The 21,114-nt window shown below is 38.8% G+C and overlaps 1 protein-coding gene across 4 annotated transcripts in view; it reads right to left on the bottom strand.

The window, feature by feature from the left end:
* NUP153 (nucleoporin 153) overlaps positions 1-21,114 on the bottom strand; it is a 79,826-nt gene that overhangs the window by 16,641 nt on the left and 42,071 nt on the right. For all 4 annotated transcript variants that reach the window (XM_070405685.1, XM_070405682.1, XM_070405683.1 and 1 more), the window contains 6 exons: positions 14,481-14,615; positions 13,770-13,868; positions 12,675-12,762; positions 8,700-8,822; positions 4,304-4,921; positions 1,188-1,382 (listed from right to left, as the gene is read on the bottom strand). In XM_070405685.1, coding sequence (XP_070261786.1) covers positions 1,188-1,382; positions 4,304-4,921; positions 8,700-8,822; positions 12,675-12,762; positions 13,770-13,868; positions 14,481-14,615 — 1,258 coding nt within the window. The remainder of the gene's footprint in view (positions 1-1,187; positions 1,383-4,303; positions 4,922-8,699; positions 8,823-12,674; positions 12,763-13,769; positions 13,869-14,480; positions 14,616-21,114) is intronic.

Here is a 21,114-nt window from a genome sequence, read left to right as displayed (position 1 = left end):
TGCCCCTGACGGGAATCGAACCCGGGACCCCCCAGTCTGCAGGCCGACGCTCCATCCACCGAGCCAAACCGGTTCCGGCATAATTTGATTTTTAAGTCTTGTGAATGTGTTATTTACTCAAGCATTTAAAAAAAAATTTAGCATCAAAAAATCAGAAATACATCAGTGAAAACAATATTTAAAAAGATAAACAATACTGTATTGACAAAATCAAAGTCTTGATTTCATAATGCTTTCCTGCAATGAATAAACTAGAAATGGAATGCTTGACCGATTGCCTCAAAAAGGAAATATTAAAGGGTCTAAGATATTTATCTATTACTCTGCTTACCCATATGTAAATAAAGACAAATGACAGCCACACTTTGTAAGCCCTCATCTTCAGATTTCCACCTTTAATGATTACCCACCCTATTTTCTTTCCCTAAGAATCATAACTGAAAAACTGTATCAGAATCTCAAAAGCAAATAGCTATCCACATGGTCTCTAAGATATCTTAAGTGATATTACACAGAAAGCTAAAAACAAAGGTCCCAAAAACCAGATTAGTTATCACCTCTGCCTCAAAGGGACATATTTAAAGGTATGGCAACTACTGTATTACAAGTCGAGAATATGGAAAAGAAGCCATGACGTATCAGCTACAAAAGGAACTAAAATGGACTGAATAGCAGTGATCTGAAAGCATTTCTCAAAATTTTGACTAGTGTCTCGTATGAAATAATTCATACAAAAATATGAAGACCTGAAAAATCTGGCCTTCGGATTACTTTGAGAGGTTCTTCCTTTACATTTATATAACAAATATTGAGAGTTATTTTTCTGGGACAATCAAAGCCCAAGTCTGGATTGCTTCTAATAAGGTTCCAGGGGTATAAATTGCCAGTAAAATAAAAGACAGGAAATTTATCTAGATGCCAATGGGTTGTTAACAGTTAAAAAAGCTAAAACTCTCTCAGACTCAATAATAAAATATAGATCATTTACCCAGCTGCAGAAAAGATACCTCACTGCTGACCAGCAAATAATTCAACCTTCCACTAATTCAGAGACAGATATGAACTAAAAGTCCAGGGCAATACCTCAATTACATTAAGTAGAGAATGAGTAGATTTAAAACTAAAGCCGTTTGCAAACATTTCACTTTATAATGGCAATTCAAGGAAGCTCTTTACCAACTCCTTACCTTTAAACTCAGATTTTGTGCCTGGCCTGGCACTTTCACATGCTGCACATTTGGTGGAATCTGCTTTATTCTGCACTAGGCACACTTCACACTCCCAGCTTCCCTCGGGTTTCTTGAACTTGTCTAATCCTAGGCAGCCTCCAGAAGACAGAGAGATAGGAACCGTGCTGCTACTTGAAGCAGGTACTGAACTTCCTAAAAACAATGCAGAAACACATGGAAATTCTCATTTACATTATGTCAGTATCGTAATGACATCACTAAGTCTAAATGTTCAATTATTATTAGTGTTTCCTATTAAGACAGAGAAAATGCCAGAAATATAAACACTACACATTGTTAAAAATTCAATCTTATAAATGAACAGCTCATACTCACCTTGCTTAAAGATAAGCACCCTTTAACCCCAAGTTTGAATAGCCATGATTTAAAAAAAAGATCATGATTATAAATCAAAGCCTAGGACTAAATTTTCCTTAAAAATCTTTGTCCAATTTCTTCAAGCAGTACAGCATTAAGACATAAAATTGTAGACAATATCGCAATAGATAAAATATATAGCCACACCATATTAAATTCAAGATTTCAAAGCACAGGTCTCTGCCTTTGAAATGATCATTTTTGCATAGAAGTATTCTATCATTCACTTTGCAATTCTACTTGACACCACCTATTATATGTTCATGGCATCTCTGTTATAAGCTAGCCTAAACAGACATTTATTAAACACCATAATTTACTTGGGCTCTGTGAACATAAAAGATGAATAAAATGTTGCTTAACTTCTAAAGGTGCTCACAGTCTTAAAAGGGAAAAGTAAAAACAAATGCATAGTAGCACCATCACCAAGAAGGAAAGCAATAAATGATTTAATGCCAGAGTATAAGGAAGGAGAAATTACTAAGGAGCAGGAGAAGGATCCTCAGAGGTGAGATTTAAATCTTTAAGCAGAATTAGCAAGTTCTATGGGGAGAGGAGGCTGCATAGCAAGGATGGCTCAGCAAAGCACAGTGTATAAAGAAATACAAGGTGGGGCAAAAGTAGCTTGACAGCTGTTAATATGAAAAAGAATACAATAAATAATAATACAAGAATAAACTATTTCATGTACTCACAACTGTAATCCTACTTTTGCACCATCCTGTATTGTGTTAAGAGTGAGACATCCATTCTGGTATCCCTACTTCTCTAAATGTTCTCCAGTTGTCATCACTTCTCCCAGTTATCTGATGTCTTACTGGTATGTTCTCTTCCATCATGCCAATAAAACTGCTCCCTGAGGTTCCATCATTGGTCCATTGCACTGCTCACAAGTTCTCATCTACTCTGATAACTTTAATCACCAACAAGTTTCCTGATCTTTATCTACAATTTGTGCTTCATTCCTGTGGTCTCTTCCTTAGTTGGTAGTTCCACTATCCAACTAATTAACTTGATTAGATGGCTTTTCCTCCCTTACATATTTCTCACATCTTTTTCATTCTCTTTTCTGAACCCTTCTACTGATATTCTCATTGTTTGCTTGAATAATAGCTTTAGTATTGAGACTTATTCCCTTAAATCCATCCTTCCAAGAAGCAACCAGTGCCATGTTTTTCCTCTGGTTATTCCTTTAAAAAATTAGCTTCCAAAGTTTTATTCCTGCCACTTCCTTAAGTTGGCAGAGCTCCCATTTTTAGACCATCTTCTTTATTCACTCCACTCACTTTCCATCACCTATATTCCCATGACTTATTAGAAAACTATGGGCTAATGACTATAATCTGTATCTTTAGGCCAGAGGGTCCATTATCAGTATAATGGCCTCACATATATCTGAAAGTCAACTTCAACAGCTTGAAATCATCATGTCTTCAACTACACATTATTCTACATCCCTCCCATCCTTATTTGGTTTCATTAGTACACATTACCATTATCTTTGCCTATATTACTGATGCAACCTCCCTAATCTGTCCTTTGGTCTCCAAATTTTGTCACCTTCAAGTCTATCCTTCAAAAAGCCACCAAGTGATTTATCACAATACAAATCTGACTGCATCACTCCTCTGCTTAAAATAATGGCTCATTTATAGGATGAAATCAGCATTCTTTAATACATGAATTTCCTTTGTTTATGTGCAACAATTCACTGCCTGACTCAAAATTTTATTCTGCCATCAACTCAGAATTTCAGTTCCCTGCCTGTAACAAATTGCTGGTTTAAATTTGTCTCCAATAGGGAAGGAGGGGTGTCAGGTGGGAAGAGAAAGGTAATTCAGAATGAAGATTTTGAAATCTTATTCTCAGAGACATCCAGTAGGAATTAGATATATGGGTCACCCCTTATGTTCAGACAGAGATTTAGGCTAATAACTCAAGAGCTTTTCATTGCAGACACAAAACTACACATATAATTCCCAAAATACCCATATGTTTTATTTAGTATTCATGTCACCATATATCTGTACCAAATAATTATATAACAATATTACAAAAACAGCAAAGAGTCATTTCCAGATGTGAATCTTTATTAACTCTTTAAAATTTAAACAGAAAAACAGAAAAAACTCAAACCTAACTTCATTTTTCTAGCTAAGTTAGAATTTTTTCACTGATGATTCAGTAACTTACTACCATTGCAAACTCTGGCAGAGAGCATACAGGTACAGGTATCGCCATTAACACTCAGCAACAGCCTTTTCATAAAGCAATATTGTCCACCCATTAATAAAGTCTTCCCTGGAAATGACCACTAGCCATCCTCACTTTTATTTAGAGAAAAAGAGACTAATATTTTATTCTGTATAGAGGTTTGAGAAAGACTGCCCCCTTCTAAGACCTTTTAGCATCTATAACAGTCAACTTTGAAATGATCCTGAAGAACAAAAATTTTATGATAAAAATGCATACAAAGATCAAAGTAGCCATTCACAGCCTATCCTAAGAAACCATACATATCTAGCCCCAAACAAGTCATTTTAATCTCAATATAGCTTTAAAAAGTTAAGACGTATGAGAAAATTCTCATCCTGAAACACTTAAAATATTCTAGGTTGTTCTTAGTGGTTTTACAGAGAATTAAAATGTTCTACTAACATAATGAGCAAAATTATTCCAAACAGCCATTAACGTACCTGGTTTCTCAGACATACAGGACACACATTTATTGTCCTCTGGATTATTAGGAACACAGCATACTGGACACTCCCAAGACCTCTTGGGCTTTGTGAATTTATCTGCAAATCCTAAGGAACCAGTGGTCACAGTGCAGCTGGAAGATGAAGCAGCCACGGTGACAGCACTTTCTGAAGCCACTGGCAATGTAAGGACACGCTTAACACCAGTTCCAGGTTTCGGTGTTTCACAAGCTACACATTTTATCGCTTCAGGCTTATTTCGCACTAAACAGGTATCACAATCCCAAGTTCCTATTGCTGGTTTAAATTTGTCTCCAAAACCTGTCCCTGATGCAGAAAGAGTTGGTTTGACACTTTTACTTGGTGTCCCAATTCCAGTCTGTTTAGCAGTATCTCTTAGTGGCGATTTTGTCGCTTGACAGGCTATACACTTGCTGTCTGTAACTTTGTTCTCGAGTAGACAACTATCACACTGCCATGATGATCCAGCTTTTAAACTTTCCCCCAACCCGATTCCACTAGAAGAAAAGCTACTTATTGCTGGTCTTGTATAAACTACCGGGCTTGTGGTGGTAGAAATAGCAGCAAGAGAATCTGCCTTCGGTGATGTGAAACCTATAGGGTAGGGAGAATTGGAAAAAAAAAAAAGTTAGGGAATGTTTTCTAATCAAACCATTAACTGAAATATTATTACTGGAACACATTTACCTTATTGCTGAGTTATTATAATCCAAAATGGACTACTTAAGGTAATTTTTACCTAAGCACTATTAATTAATAGCATCTATAATAATAAAAGAATAATATGCTAATTAGACTGGACATCCTTCCGGATGACCTTCCGGATGAAGCTGGAGCTATGAGGGAAGCCCAAGTCCTGGGTGCCAGAGGGAAACTGGTGCTGGCAGCTGGGGGAAGGAAGGCCTACTCTTGCACGAATTTCGTGCGATCAAGCCTCTAGTAAATAATAAGGGATACTTAGACCTAGTTAAAATTCTACAACAGATGTTTTATTTATAATATATCACCTTCCTCTTCTAGGGAATTTCTATTTATTATAAGTCAACAAAAACCTAATTTAAGGCTTTAATTATAATAATTGATCTATACTATTGTCATCAATGTCTTGTGGAGTGTCTTGCTACACTCTACATTTCTGCAACACTGACCTACATTCGTAGCCTTCTTCCCCCACCTGTCTCTCCTTTTGAGTGTTCCCCAGGCTATACCCAATGACTTTAAAATCTAATTTTCAAATTTTGTCCCATCATAATCCACTACTGTGGTATCCTTTACTTTCGGTAAAAACCAGCTGAGCTGTGTAGGTATATGGTCACTGGGCAGATGTCCCTCCAAAGTACCACAGAGTGGTAAAAATTATTTTATAATGATACTAAACTCATAGAGAGCTTTAAAAAATCAACAATTCAATGACAAATGATAAAATTCCAACAGAGATATACCAAACCATATGGTAAGGCCTAGAAATACAAAACTTATTAAGATCCAGTCAATCCTAATGGAGTACAAGCCCATGCTACTCAAATACAGGCCTATGCAAAGTTACCAAACACTGATTCTAACAAAATTGCTTCAAATATCTCTCCAATATAATCTCAGAGCCTATCACATTGTAAGTATACCTTTTTGTAACCTCTGAAGATATATTTAGACAACTAAGGTATTCATGTAGAACCATGAGGGAATAATAGGAAGATTAAGTTTTTGTACTACACTAAAACTGTGGTCATTAAATTGATTCACTGAAACTATACTTCACTTGTGGGAATGACGTTTCAATTTTTTCCTTTGAACCAATTAATTTTTATTTTATTCATACAAACAAACCCAGTGACCCTGTTTCTCCTGCCTTCAGCACCAAAGGAAAAGAAAATTGGGAGGGGAAAAAGATATAGAAAGTTGTTAGAGATTTTCTATTGCTACCAAGAAATAATTCAGTCTAGGGCTATTTTTAACATAATGGCAAAATAATCCCACATATCTCAGTTACGCCCAGTGGTCAACATTTTGTTCATGATTAACTTGAGTCACTAAGGTTGTCAAAATTTTAATAGTAACCACCCCAAAGTATTACAGATTTCTATTCCTCCCACTTTTTCCAATTTTCCTAATTTCTCCTTCAAAAGAAGATATGATCTCCTCAAATTCTTGCTATTTAAAAAAAGTTAAAAGGGAGAAGGTGTGGCCCTAACCAGTTTGGCTCAGTGGATAGAGTGTCGGCCTGCGGACTGAAAGGTCCCGGATTCGATTCCAGTCAAGGGCATGTACCTTGGTTGCTGGCACATCCCCGGTTGGGGGTGTGCAGGGGGCAGCTGATTGAAATTTCTCTCTCATCGATGTTTCTAACTCTCTATCCCTCTCCCTTCCTCTCTGTAAAAAATCAATAAAACATATTTTTAAAAAGGGGGGGTGGGGGGGAGAAGGTGTGGACATTATGAATACAAAGTATAACTTAAAGAAGATAAACTATAAGAATTTGATGCTTACCTAACTATTTGGTTAACTCTAGTACAGGCATTTTGGAGTTCTACCATAACTGTGTAAAATCATCTAAATTATTAAGACTCCTGTATGCAGTATACTCAACTATAATTAAAAAAAAACTAATCCTTCTAAATCTTGTTGTAGAAGCCAGCTTTATTTTAAAATTTCTACTCAATCATACATGAACATCTTTGCTGGGTTTAAATTCTTTTTGAGCTACTAGGTTATCTTATAAACACCTTTATATTATTACAGTACACATCACAATCAAACTTGTGACTATACTCTCTGATTTTCAAACTAAAAACTTATTCCTATTTTGAGGATTTCTAGTCATTGCCTTCAAATTATTATATACTAGCTTGCATATCTTGTTTCAAATGAGTACTGTCTTTTATATATGTTAGAATCAGTACATTTGTTGGCTTTGATATATATATATATATATATATATATTACTATATATCTACACTAATAAAAGAGAAACATGGTAATTGGCGTACGACCGCTACCCTTTTCATTGGCTAATCAGTGAGTATATGCAAATTAACTGTCAGCCAAGATGGCGACCGCAGCCAGGCCGGGATCAGCGGAGCCGAGAGGCCTCCTGGCCCCGGGATCAATGGAGCCGAGAGGCCTCCCGGCCCCGGAATCAGCGGAGCCGAGAGGCCTCCCGGCCCCGGGATCAGCGGAGCCGAGAGGTCTCCCGGCCGCCTGGATCAGCGGAGCCCAGAGGCTTCCCGGCTCTGGGATCAACGGAGCCGAGAGGCCTCCCGCCCCGGGATCAGCGGAGCCAAGAGGCCTCCCGCCCGGGGATCAGCAGAGCCTGATGGAAGCCCTGTGTGTTTATGCACCCTGGGGGTGCAGAGGTCCTGTCCTAGGCAGAGGCCTATGGCGAAAATTTTGACTCTGAGAAGCAGCCTACAGGCTGGAAGGCGGCTCCTCTGACCTCAGTGCTGGAGAAGACGATTAAGCAGAAAACTAAAGACACCGATTTTACATCATTTCTCAGGTGGAGAACAGTTGGCATGTAAGCCCCTGACCAGTGCCCAGCCTCTCCTCTGTCAGTCTATCTCACTCTTAGGTACCATGTTCTTTGTTCTGTCTTAACTGCAACTCATTTTTAAACTAGATTGCTTTTAAAAGAAGACTAAATAAAGTTTCCCTTAAGTTATTTAGGTGGTGCTGGGGCTGCTGGGGCTGCTGGGGGCCTGATAGAAGACACAAACACGCAATGGGGGGCCTGTACCCAGCAGCCCCAAGGCCCGCCACCTTGGTGCTGGGGCTGCTGGGGGTATCAGAGACACAAACCCGCAGGCCCGGCACCCAGCAGACCCAAGGCCTTCGTGGCAGAACTAAGGAGCAGCAAGCCAAGCCGTAGGAAGCAGCAAGCAGGTGGGCAGTAACAAGGGAGGGGTCCCGGACTGCAAGAGGGCACATGCTGGGCTAAGGGACCCCCCACCCATCCCCAGTGCACGAATTTCGTGCACCGGGCCTCTAGTATAGTAATAATCTGAGAACAACATGGCAGTTTCAACACACTGGTGAGAAAGAAATGTCCAAGTATATCATCATCAAGTTTGTTTATTTACTTTCATTCAATATTGGCCTATCTCTATTAATAGGCAATTCATTTTCTCCTTCTATACTTCCTCTTACAAATTTCATTTTAGTACAAAGTCCTTGAATTCTAGAGAAATAAGCAGAGTTTCTAAGATCTTTCCCCTAAAAGAGTAACATTTGATTACATCTATATTCAAAAGTCAATCTCCTATCAAATTAGCCATAATTCTCTTAAAGCCTAAAGTATACCACAAATGACATTAAAATAAGATCATGAGTTTGTAATTAAAAATTTAGACTATCTCAAGGGCAGCCATTATCTTACCCGGATTTTTCAGAACATCTAGGACACTTCCTTCTTTCAGGGTTTTTGCAGGTCTAAAAAGGCCCTCGGAATCTTCATCTGGCTTCTTACAGCTTCTACTGTTCATTGCAGTGATATCTTGAGCTGTAATATTTTTTTAATTATAAAAGATATTATACCTAGAAAAAACACTGGACTCAAGTTAAATGCATTAAAAAGATTTTGTAAAATGGACACAGACAAAGGGTGGTAAAGGCTTGGGGAAGGGTTGGGGGCAGGCTAGAGAGGTCAAAAGGGGAACGAAGAGGACAGACATATGTAATACTTTCAATAATAAAGATTTTAAAAATTAAAAAAAAAAAAAGATTTTGTAAAGACAATTTGAATCAACTTCTAAATTATCATTTTAAAAGTGTGAAATTCAAAGATAATGAAAAAATTACTTAATAATACAGGGTTAAACTGCCATTATAAGGAAGTAAAAATACTATTTCCCACACTATACATCTCTCTCCTCCAAATGGGCAAAAAATATAAACTATAATTATTACTGGTAATCAAGAAAACCAAGTTGAAACACTGAAGAAGATATGGCACTCGGCTGGTGTGGCTCAGTGGTTGAGCATCAACCTATGAACCAGGAGGTCAGGGTTTGATTCAGGGTACATTCCCCGGATTGCAGGCTCTATTCCCAGTGTGAGGGTATGCAGGCAGAAGCCAATCAATTCTCTCTCGTCATTGATATTTCTATCTCTCTTTCCCTCTCCCTTCCTCTCTGAAATAAATAAAAATACAAAAAAAAAAAAAAGGAGGTATGGCAACTGGGGCAAGCAGCTACCCCTCATGAAATATGTAATCAATTACATAGCAATTTACACTATTGATTAAAAAATATTCAACTAAAGCAGTTATTTCATTTCTAGAAATTCACCCTATGATTGAAACTATCTTTCAGTTAACAATGAAAACCTGGAAGGTAGATAAATGCTTAATTAGGGGCTGATTACATAAATTACAGAATGTTGACATGAAATGCTACACAGCCACAAAACAATCATTCTTGAAAGCATAGTTATGGGTAAAAACAGGTTAGAAAGTGCAAAAGATTTTGAATGTTTCCATCTAAAGAGTAATGGTGCTGCTAATGATGAGTGTCTTTTATTTATTGCTTTTACTTTTATATTTTCCAAAATGAACATATCCTTTACTTAAGAAATCTATATATGATAATAGTTTTGTGGTTATATTTTTAAGGGGGGCGTTTCTGTTTATATATGAAATTATGTGTGGAACTGTTTCCAAGTAACCTGATAGGTGTGTTTGTATGTCTAAGAGGGAAAGGTAGTAAAGAGGGAAGGGAGGAGAGACAGACAAGATTGGCCATAAAATCGAAAGGGTAAAGCTAGGTAAAGAGTATATGGAGAGCCCTAACTGGTTTGGCTCAGTGGATAGAGCATCAGCCTGCAGACTGAAAGGTCCCAGGTTTGATTCCGGTCAAGGGCATGTACCTTGGTTGCGGGCACATACCCAGTGGGAGGTGTGCAGGAGGCAGCTGATCGATGTTTCTCTCTCATCGATGTTTCTAGCTCTCTATCCCTCTCCCTTCCTCTCTGTAAAAAAATCAATAAAATATATTTTTTTTAAAAAAAGAGTATATGGGGAATCAGTCTACCATTCAATATTGGAGAATGTTTGAAATTTTTTATAACAAAATATAAATAACCAGGTTTTTCTTGAGTGTTGTTCAGTTAAAAAGTAGTTTCAAAACAAATCCTGCCTACCTATATATCTCACACTATAAATAAAACTTAATTCAAAATGGATCAATGATCTAAATATAAGAAAACCATAATACTCTTAGAAGAAAACCTAGGAGGTATACCTTCATGACCAGAGATTTAGCAATGGATTCTTAAATGACACCAAAAGTACAAGCAGAAAAATAATTTTAACTTCACCAAAATTAAAAACCTTTGTGCATCTAAGGACATTATCAAAAAAATGTGAAAAGACAATCCACTGAATTGGAGAAATTACTCATAACTCATGTCTAATAAGGATACAGTATCCAGACTATACAAAAATGCTTACATCTCAGCAACAGGAACAAACCAATTTTAAAATGGTTAAGACCTGACTAGACATTTCTCCCAGGAACATATGTAAAGAGCCAACAAGCATCTCAAAGAGGGTCAACACCATTAATCACTATGGGAATGCAAATGGATGGCTATAAAAAACCTTAAAAAGTAGTAAGAGTCATAAAAATGTAAAGAATTTGAACCCTCATACACTGCTAGTGGGAATGTGAAATGAGCTATCTGCTGAGAAAAACAACTTTGTGGTTTCCTCAAAAGACCATTGGCATATCAATTCCATTCCTAGATATATATATACCCCAACCCCAAAACATTGAAACCAGTGTTCAAACAAATACATGTACATGTATATTCACAGCAGCACAGTCTACAATAGCCAAAAGGTGGAAACAACCTTAATGTCCATCAATGGATGAACAGAAAATCAAACAAACAAAACAGAAACAAACTGAGATACAGAGAACATTTTGATGGTTACCAAACTGGGCAGGGGGAGGGAAGGTAGGTGAAAAAGGGAAGGGGATTATGTACAAATTGGTGGAAATAAAATAGTCACAGGGAGGTAAAGTATAGCAAAGGGATTATAGTCAGTAATATTGTAATAACAAAATATGAGATCATATAGGTACTAGATTTATCGGGGTGACCACTTCATAAGTTATATAAATGTCTAAATACCAGAAACTAACATAATACTGTATGTCAACTGAAGTTGAAAAATAAATATTTTAAATAAACCAATAAAATAATAATCATCTGATTATTCATCATCTCCCTTCAATTAAGCCCATTTCTTTCTTTTTTAATCCTCACTTGAGGTTTTTTTTTTCTTTTTCTTTTTTTTTTTAGAGATAGAGGAAGAGGGGTGGGGGAGAAAGAGACAGAGAGAGAAACATCCATGTGTGAAAGAAACATCAATCGGTTGCCTTCCATACATACATACCCTGACTGGGGATAGAACTGCAACCCAGGTATGTGCCTGACTGGGAACCAAACCTGGAACCTTTTGGTGCCTGGGATAACACGCCAACTTCTTGAGCCACCTGGCCAGGGCTATGCACATTTCTTGAGTTCAGAAATTATGTATTACTATTTGCAGAGGCCAGCATAACCCTCATACATAAAAATGCTGTGAACTGAACAGTAAACCTAAAGAAGTAATCTATTGAATTTCTTATATGACTTCATTAATATACTTAATTTGACTGAAAAGAGACAATAGATAAATTTGCTATTGTGACTATCCCCCTCACAATTAAACTGTTAACATTTACATTTAGGGAGCTAAGTATCTCTGAGAATAATTACTAAAAAACATGTCAAAAGGCTGGTATTAACCCTGGCCAGTGGCTCAGTTGGTTGGAGCATTGTCCCATACACCAAAAGGTTTCAATCCCCAGCAGGGATACATATGGGAGACAGCCAACCGATGTTTCTCTCCACATCAATGTTTCTCTCTCTCTCTCTTTTTCTCCCTTCCCCCTATTCCTCTCTAAAATCAATAAAAACATATCCTCCAGTGAGGATATTTTTTTTAATGGTTGATTGCTCGTTTGCTTTTCAGACCAAATTTCATTCAAATGAAAGCACTTATAACAGCAGTTCTCAACCTGGGGGTCAAACGACCCTTTCACGGGGGTCACCTAAGACCATCAGAAAACACATATATAATTACATATTGTTTTTGTGATTAATCACTATGCTTTAATTATGTTCAATTTGTAACAATGAAATTGGGGGTCACCACATCATGAGGAACTGTATTAAAGGGTCGCAGCATTAGGAAGGTTGAGAACCACTGACTTATAAGAACTGCCAAAGGGGAAACTTTTTTGAAATATTAATTTAATGCATGCAACTATTTTTATGTAAAAATTTATGAAACGTTTTTACTTACCTGCACTACTTGTAATTGGTTCTAAAACAGTACTAGAGCCAGAAAGTTCTACTGTTTTTGCAACAGGCACACTAAATGTAAATCCAATCTGCAAAGAAAAAAGTTATCCTTTCAAATATAGAGCTTCTTTAAATTCCAAGTGAAAAAAATGTTGAATTTCACTTATTCTAAGATTCACAGTTTATCACATTTTATCATCTTTAAAATTTGAATGCTTCTTGTAATAAATTGTGGGTCACAGTTTAACAGCAGCATTTTTAATCTCTAAGGCAATTTTCCTTTCAAAGCAGTATATAAATAATGTGTTCCTAATGGCCACATCTGGGTCTCTAAATGTCATTTTCTAATAAAAAGCTTGAAACTTTCTGAACAACAGACAGATTTCAGGCACGCAGCAGGGAAACTACAAATGATCTGGAACATCCAATTGACAGAAAACAAGGACAGAGTAAAAAACAGAGAGCAACAGGTCAAAATAACACACGTGCCAAATAAGAGTGGGGCAACTTAAATGCTGAACTTATTATTCTTACCCAAAATACTGATTTCTATTACAAAAAACCACAAATATATCTTATGAAACAAAAATCCAAAACTTATCTAGGTTAAAGACAATTCAAGAAACATTAACTAAATGCACTATGATTTAATTGATTAGTCCCTAATCTTAATTGTATCTAGGGCCAAGAGAAAACAAAGCAACAATTAGAGGACAATCTGGAACCGATGGGGGAATCTGAAAATGAACTGTTATTATTATACGACGTTAAATTTTGTGGGCATAACTGTACTGTGAATATGCAAAGAAATGTTCTTTTACTTAGGGGATACATGTAAAGTATTAAGGTAATTAAGAAGTCTGCATCTTAACTTTCAAATGGTACATGAGAAAACGCACATGCTTGTGTGTGTATGTGTATATGCACACAGTGAAAAATACACGTGTTCACTCATTCAAGTTTTCTGTTGTAATTGTTTTTAACTTGGAAGAAAAATAATGGTTATTTCTTACCACTGGTGGCATCTTAGATTTGATAAAAATACAGCATGCCTTTGAAATAAATAAATATGAAATATTCCTTGTTTGCTACTTACAGATGATGGAGGTAGTACATCTGCCTCTGTAGATTTTACAATTGGAGATGAAAATCTAAACATAGGACTGTTTGTGTTGTTTGGAGAGGTCATTTGTACCTGGTTTTCCGAATCATTAAAAAAAAAAAATACATAAAGAGCTTTTTAGGAAAAGAAACTGACAATAATACAGACCTTAAGCAAGTTATTCCAAAGAAGCCAAATGCCCCCTTTAGATTAAAAACAAACACTTTTTAACTTCTGAAAAATACTTAAAAGTAACTGCTATAAAATTTGGCTTCCTGTTGGAAGAGGAGTATACACTATTTTAGACATGGATATTTGTCTAAAGAAAAATAACATTCATAAGCTATGTTCAGAAAAATTAAAAGCCAAAACAAAAGCATAAAAATTTCAGGAACAGATTAAAGACATTAATCCTACTTGAAAAATAAAAAACATAAATCTATTCTTATACACAAAGTATCTTAACTGCAAACATTGGGAACAATATCTCTTTAATGCATTGTATAAGAATTGAAGAGCACTCCCATTATAACAAATCCCATTATAATGTACACTTTTTAAAAAAAGCAAGACACCATTTTCATCTTCTTACTCTGAGTTATTTCTATAGTGAAAATTAATTACAGCTTTAAACTGATACTAGATTTTTTAAAATAAACAGTAAGAAAAATAAAAAACATCTCTATTTGTACAATGGTTTTATACCTTATTTGTTAATGACTGTGCAGGACTAATTGGTGATAGAGAAGTTGTAATCACCGAGGAACTAAAATTGAAGGTAGGCAGTGAAGAACTGGTGATGGGTAGAGAGATATTCGGTAATACTGGTACTTCCATTTCCTAAAACACAGTATGTTTTAAAATTATATAGTTCATCTTTCATGTCATTCTTTTATCTGTTGTTTTCAGGTAGAATTTATATAATTACAGGCAACTTTAGAATAAAAAGAAGGTAGCACCACACAATGTTAACAATGTGAGCTCTTAAATCAAACTAAACAAGACTTGAATCCCTGCCACAAGCCAGCCATGTGAGTCTGTGAACCTAACTGCCCTCAACACCAATTTCCTAAATGGTCATAATTAGGAAAAAATAATATACCATAGTTGTGATATTAACATGAAACACAAAGTTATACATTGTTCTGGCATGTAAAGCAAGCATTTAATAAATGTCAGTACTAATAACTTTGGTGAACTGCCTTGGTTTTTATCCCAATATAGCAAAGGCCACCCCAAGTCTCAAATGACTCACATTTACAACAGACAAAAAAGAATTCCCCTTCTGCTAATAGTGGAGTAGTTCATATCTCACCAATGCTCTGACAGATAACAATTATAAACTTTGGACAAATGATTAAAAACAGCTATCTAAAAACACTGGAGAGCAGCCCTGACCGGTTTGGCTCAGTGGATGGAGCGTCGACCTGCGGACTCAAGGGTCCCGGGTTCGATTCCGGTCAAGGGCATGTACCTTGGTTGCGGGCACATCCCCAGTGGGGAGTGTGCAGGAGGCAGCTAATCGATGTTTCTCTCTCATCGATGTTTCTGGCTCTCTATCCCTCTCCCTTCCTCTCTGTAAAAAAATCAATAAAATATATTAAAAAAAACAAACAAAACACTGGAGAGCAACCACAAACAAGCAGAAACCGGAGGGGATAAGACACTTGGAAGAAGAGCACTGAGTGAGCTTCTTTTGTTTTCTTTATGAGTTGGTGCCAATGGATAGTTGAAATTCAGAAAGAAAACTGCTAAGGTGTTGGCTGAGAAATCAGAGGACAGAGAGGTGACCACAGCAGTTAGAAAATGAAGGGAGATACAGGATTGAAGAACCACAGAAGGGTTCCCAAGTCAGCATATAAACTGTCCAATTCTCTGGCAGAACTGTAAACTAAATGTCTGTAAGGCAGACCAGACATCAAGTAGCCAACAAAGACTAAAGAGTTTCCGCTGTTGCCCAGCACAGAGGAGGGAGTTCACTGCCAACAAAAACAACCTGAATACTTCAAATAGATGAGGTTCAGTATACATAAATCACAACTCAGTAAAAAAAGTCAAACCCTACCACCCAAAAAAGGAAAATAATGACTCTTTTAGGGAAAAGAAAACCAAGAGAATCTGTTGCCATAAAATCTGCTCTACAGGTTCTTCAGGATGAATGGAAATGATACTAAATGGAAACTCAGATTTCTGGAAGAAATGGAAAACAAGGGAGCAAACATTTTTTTAAAATCCACATTTTTTTCTCTTAATTTCTTTAACTGTGTAAGGCAAAAATTATATATGATAGATTTCTAGACTATTTATCTAAATGTAATACAAATAACAATTACAGCAATAAAATGCCAAGGAAGAGGGGTGGTAAATCAAACTATAAAGTTGCAAGATTCTTAAATTTTCACAGAAAGTGGTACAAAATTAACACAAAGTGGAATGTAAAAAGAACATATATCATAATCCCAAGAGGAACAAGTAACATAAAGAGACAGAGATAAAAAGCCAACAAGTAATTAAATTGGAATTCTAACAAACATTCAATTAACACAAAAGAAGGCAGCTTTCAAAAAGAACAAGAAAGAAAACTAAGGCAAAAATAAACAAATGGGAGTACATCAAAATAAACAGCATCTGCACAGCAAAAGAAACCATCAACAAAATGAAAAGGAAGCCCACTGCATAGGAGAACATATTTGGCAATTATACATCTCATAAAGGGTTATTATCCAAAATATATAAGGAACTCATAAAACTTAACAAAAGGAAAACAAACAATCCAATTTAAAAATGGGTAAAGGCTCTATAATAAATAAATAGATGGCCAAGAGACACGAAAAAATGCTCAAAGTCACTAATCATCTGAGATGCAAATCTAAACGACAATGAGGTACCATCTCATACTCATCAGGATAGCTACCATCAACAAATCAACAAATGACAAGTGCTGGGGGGATGTGGAGAAAAGGGAACCCTAATACACTAGCTGGTGGGAATGCAGAGTGCTGCAGCCATTATGCAAAACAGTATGGCATCTCCTCAAAAAATTAATTATGGAATTGCCATTTGACCTAGTGAACCCATTTCTAGGAATATATCCTAAGAATCCAGAAACAGCAATCAGAAAAAATGTATGCGCCCCTACGTTCATAGCAGTGCAATTTATAATAGCTAAGATCTGGAAATGGCCCAAGCCCCCATCAGTAGACGAGTGGATAAAAAACCTTTGGTATATCTACACCATGGAATGCAGCAGTAAAAAATAGGGATCTCTTACCCTTTGAGACAGCATGGAGAGACCTGGAGAATATTATGCTAAGCGAAATAAGCCAATCAGAGAAAGACAAGTATCACATGATCGCACTCATATGTGGAATCTAATGAACAAAACAAACTGTTGAACAAAATAGATCCAGAGACATAGAAATATTGAATAGACGGAAGGCACGGGAGGGTGGATGGGTGGGACAAGATCAACCAAAGAACTTGTATGCATATATGCATAACCCACTGGACACAGACAATAGGGTGGTTAAGGTGGGGGTGGGCTAGAAGGGGTGAAGGGGGGGTGCATATGGAATACTTTCAACAATAAAGATTTTTTAAAAAATAAATTTTAAAAAAAATTCATAGAAGAACTATTAATATCTTCCAGGAGATAACATAGGAGAATTTCTTTGAAGCCTAAGGAGAAGCAAAGGTTTCAAATTACAATGATATACCACACCATACACAAAGCAGAATGGCTACAGTTTGAAAAATGACAATCAACTACTGGTAAGGATGCGCAGTAACAGAAATGCCCACACACTGTTGGTAGGAATATAAAATGTTACTCCCACCTCCACTTCTAAGTATCTACCCTAAGAAAAATAAACATGTCTACAAAAAAGGTATAAAAATGTTCACATTAGCTTATTCATAACAGTCAGACAAAAATAAACACACACTGAATAACTGCATTGATGTGAAGTTTTAGAACAAGGAAAACCAACATAGTGAAAAAAATGAGAATAGTGATTGCTCCAGGGGTAGGAGGCAGCGAGTATTATCTGGGAAGGAGCATGAGTAAACTTTCTGGAGGATTGGAAATGTTCAACACTTCGACAGGCGTTTGGGTTACACAGATGTAAACATCTGTCAAATTATTAAATGGTACACACCTAACAATTTTACATTTTACTACATGTAAACTCTTGCTAAATTAAAAAGCAATATTTTAGTTCCTGCAATGTATGCTGAAGTATTTAGAAGTATTCTGAGATTTAAGTCTTAAACTTACTTTGAAATACATCCCAAAAATAAGATGAATATTTATTTGTTAAAGAAAATATTAGAGCCGAAACCGGTTTGGCTCAGTGGATAGAGCGTCGGCCTGCGGACTGAAGGGTCCCGGGTTCGATTCCGGTCAAGGGCGTGTACCTGGGTTGCGGGCACATCCCCAGTAGATGTGCAGGAGGCAGCTGATCGATGTTTCTCTCTCATCGATGTTTCTAACTCTCTATCCCTCTCCCTTCCTCTCTGTAGGAAATCAATAAAATATATTAAAAAAAAAAAAAAAGAAAATATTAGAAACTAAGTGCTAAGAATATGTGTTCATTGGACAATTCTTTGAACATTCTTCTGTTTGAAATTTATAATCAACTGTGGAAGAGGGGGACGAAAGGAAACAAAAGACTCATTTACAGATTTCTATAGGGATGTTTCTTCCCATCGCCAACCTCAGCCTTATTTTCGTCCCTTTCCAGTGGTTCTCAACCTGTGGGTCGCGACCCCTTTGGGGGTCGAACGACTCGCCTAAGACCATCGGAAAACACGTATATAATTACATGTTGTTTTTGTGATTAATCACTATGCTTTAATTATGTTCAATTTGTAACAATGAAATTGGGGGTCACCACAACATGAGGAACTGTATTAAAGCAGGGGTGGGCAAACTTTTTGACTCGAGGGCCACAATGGGTTCTTAAACTGGACCGGAGGGCCGGAACAAAAGCATGGATGGAGTGTTTGTGTGAACTAATATAAATTCAAAGTAAACATCTACACTAATAAAAGAGAAACATGGTAATTGGCGTACGACTGCTACCCTTCCCATTGGCTAATCACCGGCAATATGCAAATTAGCTGTCAACCAAGATGGCGGCTAATTTGCATATTGCCGGCAGGATGGGGCAGCGCCATCGTGCTATCTGTGACCTGGATGGTGGGCGACCCAACCCAGGGCTGGCGGGGCGTGACCGCAGCTGTCCCCAACTGGCCAAGACCCCAACCGGCTCTCCCACCAGCAGACCGGGGCTGGCCTGGCGGCTTCGGCTTCCACCCAGTCACGCCCCCCAGACCCGCTGCTGCCAGCAGACCAAGGCTGGGGAGGCAGAGACCCCCAACCCGCTCCCCCCTCCCCACCCCTGGCAGACGAGGGCTGGGGAGGCGGCTGCTGCAATCGCCCGCACTCACGCCCCAACCCGCCTGATCGCCCCCAACCTGCTCCCGCTGGCAGACTGGGGCTGGCAGGTTGCCAGGGACCCGCATTCCCGCGGGCAGACCCAGGCTGGCGGGGTGGCTGCCGCGTCCGCCCGCAGTCACGCCCCCAACCTGTGAGAGCGGGGAGAGGGTGGGGGGAGGGGGCGATTGCCCTCACTCACGCCCCCAACCCACTGGCAGACCAGGCCTGGCGGATTGCCCTGGACCCGCATTCCCGTGTGCACCTGCCCGTGGGATCACAGCCTCGATCACGGAGCAGGAAAGGGCGGCCTGCAGCCAGCCCCTGTGAGCATCTGCCCGTGGGATCGCAGCCACGATCAAGAGCATGAAAGGGCGGCTTGCAGCCAGCCCCTGTGTGCACCTGCCCGTGGGATCGCAGCAGCGATCACGGAGCAGGAAAGGGCAGCCTGCAGCCAGCCCCTGTGTGCACCTGCCTGTGGGATGCAGCAGCGATCACGGAGCAGGAAAGGGCGGCCTGCAGCCAGCCCCCGTGTGTGCCTTTCCCTAGGTATCCCTGGGAATCCCACAGTAGGGAAGGGCGCCCCACCCTGGCCACAGCTCAGGGGAGAGTACAACATGCAGTGGAGGCCAGGAGCCTGAGTGATCAACAGAGAGGGGCGCCTGCTTGAAGCCTTCAGGGTGTGGCTGGTGGTAGGCCTCCAGCAGATGCGCACACACACACACACACACACACACACACAGCGCCCACTCTGAGCTTCCAATGTGGTTGGGAACAGACCACCAGTGGACACACACACCCGGCAACTGCTCGGAGCCTATGTGGCGGGGCTGGGGGCAGGCCCCCAGCAGACACACACACACACATGGGGACGGCTGCACCGAGCCTCTGCTGCCAGACTGTGGCCATCAGTAGGACATCCACTGAGGGGCAGGCTTGGCTGAGGGAACTCCATCCCCCAGTGCACGAATTTCGTGCACCGGGCTTCTAGTCATTACATAAAAGGGTACAGTCTTTTTTTTTTTTTTTTAGTTTTATTCATTTCAAACGGGCCGGATCCGGCCCACGGGCCGTAGTTTGCCCACGGCTGGTATTAAAGGGTCGCGGCATTAGGAAGGTTGAGAACCACTGCTTTAGACCCTTTACAACACCTGGACACATCAACTGAATAACTTAAATCTCCTGTCAACTCATTAAGCCACATACTTACTAGTTCTTTATATTACTGACCTTGAACCAATTTTACTTTATTTATTTTGAAGATTTTTAAAACTGCTTTTTAGAGAGAGAGAGGGAGAAACATCAATGGGAGAGCAGAACATGAATTGGCTGCTTCCTGCAGAGGATTGAGCCCATAACCTGGCATGTGCCCTTGACTGGGAATCCAAGCAGCAACCTTTCAGTGCATGGGAGGATGCCCAACCAACTGAACCATACCAGCCAAGGTTACCTTGAACCAATTTTAAATTTGAGTTGTAGTCACCAAAATTTTGACTTGATTGATCAGAAGTAGTTTCCACAAATCTGGGAGAAAGTCAAAAATTATAACTGGATGCATAGAGATGCCTCAAGTTAAACACAACCATCATCAAATCTGACTTACTATCCTATATACTAAAAGGCTAATATGCAAATTGTCCCCTCGACTGGGAGTTCGACCGGGAGTTCAACCAGGGAGGGGCTGGCTGGCCGGACCCCACCCTTGCACAAATTTCGTGCATCGGGCCTCACAGTCTCAGCTGGCCCTCACAACCCCACTTTGTCCAGAAGGTCATCCAGACAGTCATCCAGAAGGTCATTCTGCTGTTTGGTATAATTAGCATATTAGTTCTTTATTATATAGGATTGTATAGGATACACACACACACACACACACACACACACATATATGTATGTATTATC

The sequence above is a fragment of the Myotis yumanensis genome, unplaced genomic scaffold (genome assembly GCF_028538775.1).
Source record: "Myotis yumanensis isolate MYYU_CA2020_CCGP unplaced genomic scaffold, mMyoYum1.0.hap1 SCAF_2, whole genome shotgun sequence".
NCBI lineage: Eukaryota > Metazoa > Chordata > Mammalia > Chiroptera > Vespertilionidae > Myotis > Myotis yumanensis.
The sequence above is the reverse complement of the archived record's forward strand: the minus strand, read 5'-3'. Positions and strand labels throughout refer to the sequence as shown.